The sequence below is a fragment of the Phragmites australis genome, chromosome 2, assembly GCF_958298935.1.
Source record: "Phragmites australis chromosome 2, lpPhrAust1.1, whole genome shotgun sequence".
Taxonomy (NCBI): domain Eukaryota; kingdom Viridiplantae; phylum Streptophyta; class Magnoliopsida; order Poales; family Poaceae; genus Phragmites; species Phragmites australis.
This window is the reverse complement of record NC_084922.1, coordinates 48562243-48575461: the sequence shown is the minus strand read 5'-3', so window position 1 is coordinate 48575461 and position 13219 is coordinate 48562243. Positions and strand designations below refer to the sequence as shown.

Here is a 13219-nt window from a genome sequence, read left to right as displayed (position 1 = left end):
CATTATTAAATGTTGGTGAAGTGGATGACGGAGTGACATCCTCTTGGACAAAAGAGAAAGTCATTTGGTGCTCTTCATGGTGTGATGATGAAGTAGAGCATTCCACAAATGACGTCTTTGGAAGAAGTTGTTCTTCATCACATTTGGGCTTGTCATATCTTTCTTTGAGAGTAGTCCAAATGAGATGAGCGTCCTCAAGCGGCAAGATCGATTCAATAACATCTATGCTCAAATCATCAAATAAGACATTAGTAGCTTGAGCATTAAGATGTATGCATTTCTCTTCCTCTTCGGGTGATATGAGTTTATCATTAGGAGGAGAAATGCTCACATCTACAACTCGCTCTATTTGAGGACCCATGGCCCTAAAAATATTAAGCATGCGAGTACTCCAATCACAATAATTTGAACCATCTAAAAGGAGTGGCTCTAAGTGCACTAATCCACTAGTCGACATCTTTACTCTCTAGGCGGTAAAGCCCGAAAAGAGAGACTTGGCTCTGATACCAATTGAAAGGACAATGATGTCGCCTAGAGGGGGGGTGAATAGGCGATTTAACAAAAATTCAACCCTTTTTACCGTTGGCCTAAACTTGCAGCGGAATATAAACTAACGAGTTTTTCACAAAAGAAAAACCTAAATATGCTAGGCTCAACTAGTGCACAATCACCCTAAATAAGTGTGGAAATTACAATCCTAAGGTGACAAAAATTACTCAATTCTAGCAAGAGATATGCAATAAAACTTAAATTGAAAAAGGCTGAAAATACTGTTCATATGCCTGGAATTACTGTTCACCCCGGAGTCTCCGGTGTAGTCCGGATACTCCGGTGTGTACAGGTCCGGAAACTCCGGTAAAGTCCGGATTCTCCGGTTTCTGTACAGAACAGAGCCCGAAACTGAATAAAATTAATGAGTGGAGAGTTCTAGCTCAAACCAAGTGATGTCGTGTGTTCCCGGAGATGATTCCAAGTAGATTCACGAAGAACCTACACTCAAATACACACAAACAAGTAGATCGAGCAATATGCACAAAGATTTGAGCAAGAACATAAAAGTAAGGAAACAATAGAGGAGACACAAAGATTTGTTTCCCGAAGTTCGGATTCACCACCGTGAATCCTACGTCTCCGTTGAGGAAGCTCCAACGAGCCGGGTCTCTTTCAACCGCTTTCCTCTCCAAGCTCGGTCACACTTGAGCTCGGTTTCCACTAACTTGATCTCTTTCCTTCCGGAGGCGAGATCGACCTTCACAAACTTTCCGCGGCTCACCACAAGCACGGGAGCTCACCGGCGACACCTAGCCGGCTAGGAGGCTTCACCTCCAAGAGTAACAAACGCTTCGAGAACTTCTTGTCAAGAACTCAAGTGCTCAAGATTGGATTTTAGCTCACTTGCACTCAATCTTCCAATCTCTCAACCCAACTCACTTTTCTTCTCAAATCACACACTAGAATGGAGTGGGAGAGGTTCTTTTGGCTCTAGAAATGTGTTCTTTTCGTGCCCTTCCAGCAGCCCCAAAGGATGGGGTGAGTGGGGTATAAATAGCCCACTCCAAACAACTAGCCGTTACTGTTTTTGACAGAACTGGCCGGAGTATCCGGTGAACACCGGAGTATCCGGCCCTAAATCCAAATACGGCGTCAGAACGGTCACAGAATGTGTCAGAACTAGCCGTTACGCTCTTTTCTGGACTTTTACCGGAGTATCCGGCCTACACCGGAGTCTCCGGTCGGCACTTAACCCAGAAAACAGCCCCAGAGACTTCCCGGAGTCTCCGGCCACTCCAGGTACCGGAGTATCCGGACTTCACCGGAGTATCCGGACCTCACCGGAGTCTCCGGCCTTTCCAGGTACCGGAGTCTCCGACCTACACCGGAGTCTCCGAGTACAGCACAGCTGACCTCCGAAAAACGACGATAACTTTTGATTCCGGAGTCCGATTTCGACGATTTTGGACTCTATGGAAAGCTTATTCAGAGGGCTACACATCCCAACTGAATTCATGGCCTAAAGAACATAGGATCAAATTAGGAACACTCCAAAACCCATTTTGGATACTTCCGCACTTTCCGCTCCGGACTCTTAACAACAAACTCTCACTTTGGGTTTGGTTGGGAACTCTTGAGCACTGAGACGCGACAATTAGCTCACGTTGCATCCCTCTTAATAGTGCGGCATACCTATACTCAAATTCAAAGATAAATCACATTTGAACCAATTTGAGCCTTTTGAATACTTTCAAGTACCGCTTTTTACTTTCAAACCTTTGAGGGTTGCCAACTTCTATAAAATCTTTGCTCCATCTATTCTTGATTCCTCATGTGATTGATGCGAATCACTCATAGCTTCTCATGGCCTTGCACGGTCCATTGGCGCAAAGCTTCACTCGCTCTTCACCACCGCCTTGGTCCTTCGACGCCAAGCCATTTGCTTGCCCTTCACCACGGATGGTCCATCGCAGCCGAGTCTTGCTTGCCCTTCACCGTCTTACCATAGAAAACCACTTTGTATTCGACATCTTGAAGAAATTCACTTTATCAAATATGGAGTCCATTCTTGTTCTTCACTCTTGGCATATATGATTTCAATTCAACTTATGACTTCTTATGGATCCTAACCCCAACTCACTCTCAAGCACAAAGCACATGGGTTAGTCCATAAAATCTAAATGACAACATTTATACCTTAAGTTACTTGATCTCGACAAGTAACTTATTAGCCTTCATGCATATTGTCAATCTTCATATAGAACCTAACCCTACTCATTCTTAAACACATAGCACACGGGTTAGTCTATAAAACTCTATTGACAAGCATACCTTTAGTTACTTGATCTCCACAAGTAACTTAGCTTCCAAGCTTATTGCTAATCTTATTGAGCTTCTTCTTCTTCTTATGAGCATCACTAAAATCTCAATGACTTTTGATGCAATTATTTGAACTCATGGCATTTCTCAAAGAATCCATGCTTCATCATTTATGCATCTCCTATGGAATAACCTAATAGCAATTCTCAATATGATTGTTAGTCCATAAGCATTGTCATCACTTACCCGAGCATCACTTTGAGCTCATTCATCTTGATGCATTTTCATTCTCCCCATTCACTTAAAGCTCATCGATATCTCATCCATGCATCACCTATGGAACAACCTACTAACAAACTCAACACCATTGTTAGTCCATAGGTATTGTCATTAATTACCAAAACCACACATAGGGGCTAGATGCACTTTCAAAGCCCAATCCCCTCTCCGACGCAACGGCGACATCCGTTTGTCCACTGGCGACCTCCGTCTCCGTCGAAGCGAGAGGCGTAGTTCCCTCGCAACCGGTATCGCTTGACCGAACCCAACGGCTTCCCTTCACGGGAGAGATTTCCGTCGTGAAGGGATTCCCGTTCCCTTCAGCGCTCCAACGGTTTCCCTTCACGGTTCCCTTCACGACGGGATTCTCAGCGTCATTCACTTCAGGACGGGATTCTGTCGGTGTATTTAGAACCAGGGGTCCCTAAGTCCCGAGGCCAGGCCGGCCATCCACCACATATCACCACCCTGCAAGATAGGTAGAACCGAAGTGCTCGGGAGAGAGTGCTCGGGGCTGCACGTGGCAGCCCCCGAGGACTCGGTGCCCCGAAGGTCCCACCGAAGTGCTCGGGAGAGAGTGCTCGGGGCTGCACGTGGCAGCCCCCGAGGACTCGGTACCCCGAAGGTCCCACCGAAGTGCTCGGGAGAGAGTGCTCGGGGCTGCACGTGGCAGCCCCCGAGGACTCGGTGCCCCGAAGGTCCCACCGAAGTGCTCGGGAGAGAGTGCTCGGGGCTGCACGTGGCGGCCCCCGAGGACTCGGTGCCCCGAAGGTCCCACCGAAGTGCTCGGGAGAGAGTGCTCGGGGCTGCACGTGGCGGCCCCCGAGGACTCGGTTCCCCGAAGGTTCGCGCAAGATCATTCAAAGACCCGAAGGGTCCCGTCGTCAGGGTGTCATCCAGTCAAAGGCCCGATGCCGCATTTAATAGGCACGCGTGGTCTGACATTCTGACATCCTGACATTCTCGGCTGCCCACGCCCCAGTGTCAGACCCTGCCATGCACTGGCAGGGGGGCGTGGGTCCATTAAATGCACGGGTCCCGTCCCGTTTCATCCAGGTGCCTCGGGATAACGTTGCCAGAATCGAAGCGCTCGGCCTGCCACCCTGCCCTGGCAGGAGAACGAGACAGGGTGGGCGCACCGGGCACCTCTGAGGCTGCCCGGTGGGCCCCTTTTATGGCGCCCGGAGGCTTCCACAGCGGCTAGTGGTCGAATACGCGCCGCATTTCTCCACCGCCCCTGTCATTTCGCCAAGATGAAATGATTACGCCTCTCTCCGTGGCACCTGGGCATTCGCGTCCCCTCTTTCACATTCAGGATATGTTGAGGTCGGCGCACCTATAAAAGGAAAGGATGGAGAACACTAAAAAAAAGTCGAAAAAACAAGAGAACAACAGCCCCCGACCACAAGACGATCAAGAGACCAGATAGCCAACAATCTCCGGTGAGCCAGGCGAAAGATAGATCGACGGACACTCGAACCAACTCAAGTTAAGCTAGAACATAAGAGCATCAAGCTCTTTGTAAACAGTTCTCCTCTTAGAACCAGATATATCCTTGAAGAATCCCCTTCAAGGATAAATATAGCACTCATACAGGAGTAGGGTGTTACGCCTCCGTGCGGCCCGAACCTGTCTAAAACCCGGTGTGCCCACTAGCCATCGCATTTATTTCCATTCCCGCTCATTTCCCACACAAGCTTTTCCAGGATCATCCCCCCGGCCGAATCTCTAAAAAGGGGTCTCTCGGGATCCCTGCGACAGGAGTTCACTCTCCGACAGATTCTCTCTCCGTTCCCTTCGTGATTCCCCTCGAAGTGAAGCTGTTGGAGATGAGAGGAAATAAAGAGAATGGAAACGGAAAAGGGAATCGGAAAGGAAACGAAGAGAATATGGTTGCAGCTGCTCCCTCTCATCCGTGGCCGGAGCCGGAGGCAACTAGTGCCAACTCGGATGGTTCGTCAAGTTCACGTATCATCTCTCAATTACGAGTGCTTCAGCGTACTGCTGTCAGACCTCTGGTGAACTGACGACTGGAGAAGAAGACTTGGTCGTTGCCGGAGGAGGAATAGAAGCGACTTACGAAAGCTGATGCTATAGTTTTAGTCTTGATCTGCAGCTAAAACATCTGCATTCTTCATCAATATATCCACCGAATTTACCCCCCGAATCGCTTGTTCTTGGTTGAGATTCACCAACTCTCCGTTGTCTTGTTGGATTCCCTTCCAGGATCTTACAGCTGCGCGGTGCCTCACCGGCTCTGTCAACGGCCTCGACCTCACATGCGTCGTCGCCTCCACAGCGCGACGGCTCCTACACCCGCTTCTCGGCAGGTGCCTCGACCAAAACCTATACAGTTTCGTGTGGATTTTCATCATTAGTCTGCACAGACATGCTGGATCTAGGTCAAGGGTATCATTCTACTGACAGTATGCTTCTTACTTTGACAGAAGCAGAGATATTTGTAGTTACACTTCTACTTCGAAAACTCGAAATGTCCATTCAATACACATCCTTAAGCCAAATGCTAGTGACATGACCCCTGAGAGGGCTTGATTTACCAGACATCGCAACAGCATGTTATCAGACATTTAAGCTGATGACTTACTGTCTTACAATCAGAAAATTCAGCATTAGAGACATATCTTATTAAGATCAAGTTCTCATGAAACCAGTTCTATGCGGATTGGTGCTATATAGAATTTATTCCACTGACAATATATAATAAAACACTCAGGGAGACCATCTTAATTACAGCGCATACAACAACACGGATCTCCAGCTGCCTGTACGCCGGATCCTTGACCTTAGATCCATATATCAGAGGTGCAGTCCCCGCCAGGATATCTCATCTCATGGGCCAAGGAGGGACCATGAGGCTCCGTGCTAAAATCTACGAAGAAGTTGGGGTTGATAGTCAGCCCTCCTTTCTCGGTGTCGACATCGATCTGCAACATGTGAGAGCCCTTCTTGACAAGATCAGGGCCATAGAACTGCTCATCCCAGCGGCTGAAAAGGGAGTTGGTTACATATACCCTCTTGCCATCCAAGCTCAGCTGAATCATCTGTGGTCCACCTCTAAGTCGGTTCCCCTGATTATAAAGAAAAATGGTGAATCCGAGTAATCGAAATTCCATTGTATTTTCATCTTGGTCTATTTAGGAATAATGTGTTCCTTCAAGAAGCCTCATGGTTCAATAGGATTCCAAGTGTGCCAGTATTCTTTATCTTGACAAATGACATTGCAAAAAACTGTTTTTTGGGGGGATTTTTTTTTTTTTTGCAAAAATCTGGTGTAGTTTTGTACTTGATAACATACAATGAACCACGTTCAACCACCAATAAAATTTAAACTCTCATAATCATAAATTACCTTCTCAATCAATAAGGTTTTAAGGGGAAAAATTACCTTGACCTGGGGCACATTATACTGTTCTTCTTGACCATCATCAGTCACATAGACGACATCACTGCCCTTTTGAAGAAGCCCACCAACCCATACTTGTCCAGCCAACACAGGCTTCGCAGGATCTTCAATGTTGTACTGCCTGATATCCCCATGAAGCCAATTGACCAAGTAGAGATAGCGATCATCAAGAGAGAGAACAAAATCAGTTATCAATCCGGGCATTTGTGGTAGAATCCAGTTGCGGACCTTCAGTGGTTTCACAGATATAGCAAGCTACATATGCAGTCATAAGAAGTGTAAACAATTTGGAAAATCAAGTTTACTATAGGAAAAAACTTTAGCATGTAGCATTGGCAAACCTCATGGCTCCATGATCCATCAGTGGTTTTGAAAAATCTCACCATGTTGCTTGTCAAAGCACAGCCAACATAGCCAGTGTCCTTTGATGGGTCATGTAAAAACCTCACCTGCAGAAAAAAACGAGCAGCAAACTGTGGTTAATGGTTTTATATGGTATTGCCTTTTTAGATGAACTGAACATCACAAGCGATGTCCCAGTCCCAAATTTACTGAAACTGAAATATGAGAGTTTTGATCATCTATTACAAAACTGGGTCCTGTCAGTCTCCAGCTGCATGCACCAACTGAGTTTCTTCCAAGAAGAATACTACAAAAACCGACTATTCTGGCACCACATGCTGCATTCTTAACAGTTAACATTTTATAATTGATATACCTCAAGTGGAAGAAGTCCCGTTTCACCTAGATCCAGTGTCTGCTTGAGCTCACCACCAGGCCAGTCGTACACATGCAGGTGCCTTCCATAGAGACCATCCTGGACATGTTGAAGATCAAAACCTGTCCTGAACGCTGCAGGGGCCCCCCATGATGAACTGATCATCGTCTTGTGGCGAGGCTGGTACCAGAAATCATAGCCAAACAAAGGGCTGTGTCCTGGCTTTTCCCAACTATACAAGTGGCAAATACTCAAATCAATGCATTGCGAGTAGAAAAAATGTGTCTGTTTTCATATGTTAAGCAACAGTTTGTCATGCCATCTCAGAGCATACTGCTTGAACTACAGCATCCATAATAAACGATACAAATATGGATTTTCTGCTGTGTCCGTACTCCTACACTACTCTTGGTTTGCCAGCATGAGATGGCTTGATGATAATAATAGATTATGTTCTGTAATTTTAGCCATAGTTATATGGTATTTTTCCAGGACAATGTGCCTAAGTTCTGATCGAACTTACCGTCCTTTGACATTGAACTCTGAATCCAACAGGAGGAAACCATTTCCAGAAGCATTCCCCTCCTTGTCTCCCAGGCAAGAAATCATAATCTGGCCAGATGCAAGGCAATGAGATGTATGAGGAAACCCAAGCCCAGTCTTCGCAGCAATGTCCTCGGCCTCAACCACCTTATGCAAGGACGGCGCCCTTGGGTCCTTCACCGTGTCAACGACGTATACACGGCCAGACCTGCGAACAGCCATCGCAGCCACATTTCAAATTCAGTTGTGCACTCAATAGTCAAGTAAGTCAACCATTCATTCATCAGATAATCGTCACTTGATACTCACAACAACGAAGGAAGGATCAGGAAACGGCGGCTCGCTGATGCATCGCCGTGGCAGGAGCTGCAAGCGTTCCAGCCAGAGTGATGCAGCTCATCGCCGACGTGGGTGACTGGGAGCCTGTGGATCACCTGGGAGTATGTTGGGGAGTTGGGGTCCAAATCCACCGTTGCGAGGTAATCCGGCTTGTTAATTCCAGTACCTGCACAATCATACATTACCTTTGAACACAAAATTCCCAAAGATTACGAGACCCACATCTCGCTGTTCATCTTCACATGGTTTGTGCGCTCTCTCCAGAATTTCCTAAAGGAGGAACCATGTGAACCGCTGCTACAAACAGTTCTGTTTGAGCGTGGAGGCTCCACATGCATTAAGCTTGCAAACTAATTAGGCACTAAAGAACATTATATATTAAATTTGGCACCCCAGACTTCACTACTTTTACACTTTAACGCTCAAATTAATCACCCTAAAAAACTCCTAATTAATCCTCCAAGATCTACCTGTATGTGTGCATGCGTATGAGCCTCCTAGTCATAGCGAGTGCGGCGGAACGAAATGGAATGGGGATATGCAGCAGGCAAGCGCACCGTTGTAGACGCAGGTGACGTAAATGAGCTTCTCCCTCGGGCCCTTCTCCATGGCCTCCAGCGGCGTCGCGTACCCCGGCCCCGTCGCGCCACGGCAGCACGCCCCGGCACCGTTCGCCGGCGCTGCCACGTCGACCGCCGCCTCTCCGACCATCGGTCCTCTGTGCTCTCAGGTCACGCACCAACACCTGAAAAGAAAAAAGAAAAAACCGCAGGCTTCCTATGAGCCGTGGATGGCACCCACCGGAGAGGAGGAGATGGAGAAGCAAACTGCTCAGCGCTCACTCACCAGAGTCCCGAGACAGGAGGACACAGGAGGGAGAAGACGCCTTGTTCTACAGTTCTGATGTGACTGTCAAGGGTGGGGGTGGGGGCCTAGTTATAGAGTCCGGGCTGCTACGTGGAAACATGTAGGCCGTAGGCCGCACTTTGCGATTCGTGCGGCGGAGGACAAGCAAACCGTTCGTGAACCTGGGCTACACGGGGTGGCGGAAGTGCGACGCCGAAGTATCTGGACGATAATGCGGGGCGGGGGATCGGAAAGCGACGCCGGCTACCTTATCGCGGGCCAAACGACACGGCCGAGGCCATGTCAGACCCCTCGCGTTCACGGCGCGCGTGGGGTGGCCACTGGTCTAGTCTAACCCCTCGCGTTCACGGCCATTTCATTGCTTGGATCCACCCTCCACGTCATGCGTGGTAGCGCATAGCGGTGGATCAACATGTCTCGTCTCGTCTCGTCTCGACCAGTGATCGTACGTTTCTACCGGCCTCGCACGGAGTGGGCGTCACCTGTGAGGTCATGCCCGATGGAGTTCGCTTGGCAGTCCTTTTCTACTGTACTCGTCCCGTAGCGCGTTGGTCGATTGACCTGTGGGCGAATGACCAGTCAGAGCTCGACTCTCGGCTTTGTATAGGACTTTATTGCTGATAATAATATCCACTATTTATAGTGATTATTGATTAGTTTAATAGATAATCGATGAATAGTATTTACGACCAATGAACAATATGTGTGAACAGTGTGTAGTATTTGTGACCTATGCACAGTAATCTCCGATAAGTGAATCTGTTTCTGATTTACCCCATCTGATTGTAAATATAGCTCGTTTTAGGTTCATCAACTATTCTCTAAATATAAGTCATTCTCGAATTTCTATGCATTTTTTCTCTTTTGTTCCCGTCTTGCCCTTGTTTAATAAATGCTACCACTATCACAAATAAATAAGTTATCTTTTCCAATGCACAATAAATAAATGGCAACAAGGTCATTTGATCTACTTTCTTAATCCCTGTGCATAAGTCTAAAACGACCTACATTTGCAATTAGAGGGAGTAGTAAATAGTACCCCCGACTAGCGACCACGTGATACGAATAGATGTTCGGATCGAGAAAGTAGTCGACTTGAAGAAGTCCGAACTATAATAAAAGATACTCGGTAGATATATGAAAATTTATGTGGTTAAATAGAAATATATATATATATATATATATGTTATAGAAAGATTAGAGATAAAAAAGTATAGTCGAATTATATCTGTAAGTTTTATTCGATTTGTATTATGAGTCTTGATCTTATACGGCTAAGATATGTCGCCCTTTAAGTATGAAAGGGTTATGCCCGATTGAAATCATCAACTAATCGATCAAATACAATTTACATTACCTTTCATCTTTTAACTAGCTCATATAGTTATATTCTCTTTTCCAATCTATATTGATACATGTTCTTGATCTCGATGACCAATGACGAGTTGCTGTTCATCTGCGATTCGATAGGGTCTCTTCCGAGAGTGGGTGACGACAAAGGTTTGACAACACAGCACCACGATCGGGGTATCCTCAGTGTTGCTCGTCGGATATTGCACACGAGATGCTCAGTGTTTGGTGTGACATCTTTTTACACCAACACACTTTTTGGTGACTTCACTGGGGACGAAGTTTTTTCGGTTATCTCCTGATCGGATTCTAAAATCCTAGGTATGTCTACTTCAAAAATCAACAAAGACAACATCATCATGGCATCCTATGACGAGTTATCGGAAGAACCGAGTTTGCCAATCGAAACCGATTTGGAACAACATCGACAACAGTTGCTCTCGCGCTATGTGAAGACTCGACAATGTGTGTTCAAGAAAGAAGATTCTCCACCACACGCTGATCAAACCCTAAGGTACCGACAAATATAAGTGTTCAACCCCTTCCCTCATATGAAGAAGTTGCTAGTATGATTGATCAATCTGTTGGTGCAATCATGACTGATAGTGTTCAAAAGATGGTTGATGATATATTGACTGAAAAGATTTGGTCTTTAGTTTTACAAATTCATGAGGAACAAAATTTGAAGAAACCTCTTGCTAGTAATGTTAGTGATCCAATTCTTTCTACTGTTGTTAATACATTACTTAGCGTTTCTTATGCGTATTTGAGTAATCCTCATGATGGCCAAACTAGCATGAGTAGTGTTGCACCTAATCATATTTTTTCTCATGCTATCAAAACTGATGTGACACAAAACTCATATCAAACACCATATGTTAGGCCCTACGCTTAAACATCGGCTCAAAGCTCATAAAGCCGAAAGTTATGCTAATGTGCAAACACTTTATTATCAAACTGTAGCATATAGCGTTCCACCTATATTGCCGCAAAAGTCGAGAACCCCTTATAGACCGATACTTGAACAAAACTTCACCACACCACCTCCTATTACGTCTTATGTGCCGAATATGCCTACACTGCCCCTTGAACCAGTAGCTAATCCTATTCGCACCGTAGCCGATTATGTTGAAATTATGCGAGAGTAAGTAGCTATTGCGCTTAGAGAACAATTCGGCTTGGAGGTTAGAAGAAAAGCTCGTGCATACCGAAAGCCATATCCCGAGCATTATGATATGATCTCATACTCCCATGGTTTTAAGGTTACTAATTTTGTGAAGTTTACCGGGAGGATAATATGATAACTAGGGAACATGTGGGTCAATTTCTACACAATTGGGTTGTTGTCTGGAAATACATTGACTAGTTCTAATGATGTGCTGAAAATTAGATTATTTCCTTTATAATTGTCCAAAACCGCTTTTACTTGTTTTACATCTCTTGCTCCTAATTCTGTACATGTGTGGTCTTAATTAGAAGACAAAATCTACGAATATTTTTATAGTGCTGATACAGAATTGAGGCTTTAAAATTTAACAACGGTTAAAAAAAAATACAGTGAACCCATTGTTGATTTTATTAGAAGGTTTAGAGACACAAAAAACTGATGTTTTAACTCGACACTTTTTGAAAAAGATTTAGCCGAACTAGCTTATTTGAGTTTATTATCTTATTTTAAGGAAAAACTAGAAAGTTATGATTTTCAAGATGTTAGTCAAGTCTTATAAAGAGTTATGGCATAAGAAAGCCAGGCTAAACAGTCTAGAAATTTTTAGAAATTGAGTGACAAAGTAAGAATAGATCGTCCTAATATTCACATGCTCGAATATGAATTTGAAAATTCAGACGATGATGACTATGATGTGTGTGTGGGCGAATGGGCTTAGTCTTCTAAGTCTAAACCATTTGTTTGCTCTGTTCTTAAGCTGATTCCTCATAAAAATCGATAAGAAGAAATTAAATTTACTTTTGATGTAGCAAAGTGTGATATGATTTTTTATCATTTGCTATAAGAGAAACAAATTAAGTTGTCTCATGATCATGTAATTTATGTATTAAAAAAATTAAAGAAGTGAGCTTATTGTAAATGACATAATTCTTATTCTTATGCTACTAACGACTATAATATTTTTTGTCAATACGTTCAGTCGGCCATTAATAAAGGATGATTAAAATTTGCAGAGATGCAAGTGGACAATCAATCATTCCTGGTTAATGTGGTTTATCTCTAATACAAGAGCATTCTAATTCAACCAACTCAAGCCGAATCAACCGAGAGGAAGAACGTAATCGTTCGTGAAGAAAGACATAAACCTTTGGAGCAGAACAAAAACTTGTTAAGAGAGGTGCTACTTGAGAAGACTCCTGAAGGCAAAGAATCAATTAAGATTATTGTAAACACTTCAACCGTCAGGGTCATGTCAATGCTAAACCAAAGATGATCAAACCAAAAAGCCCGGAGGTTGAAAAGTGAAAGGTTAATGAAGCAAAGGGACGTGACAAAGTTGAAAAGCTTAAGCCTACTTTCAAGCAACTTTTGTCTAAATATGAGAAGAATGAGGCCATTCAAACTCATGTGAATCGACCAAGTATGTTCAAGCGACCAAGATCACCTTTGAAGCAAGAAGTGTGCGATCATCATCAACCAAAGGAGGACCGTACTGCTGTTATTTACCCACCACTTGGGTCGGCGCCATGATCATGGATGTCTCGTCTGATGCCTTTTCCTCCTTGCCCAACTTAGAGCTATAACGTTATATGGATTCATCCTCCTCCTATACAATTTCTTTGTTTCATCCAGGATGAACGACACCAAGTAGGTCGGTGTTTGATAGAATATTATGTGATGTCCATGACCGATCGAGGCACACAAATCGATCCAGTGATGT

At 44.8% G+C, this 13219-nt stretch overlaps 1 protein-coding gene across 1 annotated transcript; it reads right to left on the bottom strand.

The window, feature by feature from the left end:
• Nucleotides 1-5713: 5713 nt before the first annotated feature.
• LOC133909455 (selenium-binding protein 1-like) lies at nt 5714-9044 on the bottom strand. The gene is made up of 8 exons (XM_062351890.1): nt 8961-9044; nt 8672-8859; nt 8085-8280; nt 7756-7983; nt 7233-7464; nt 6856-6963; nt 6497-6769; nt 5714-6179 (listed from the first exon to the last, which is right to left on the bottom strand). The coding sequence occupies exons 2-8, from the start codon at nt 8823-8825 to the stop codon at nt 5895-5897; spliced, it is 1476 nt and encodes a 491-aa protein (XP_062207874.1). The 5' UTR covers nt 8826-8859; nt 8961-9044; the 3' UTR covers nt 5714-5894.
• Between the last annotated feature and the right edge of the window lie 4175 nt (nt 9045-13219).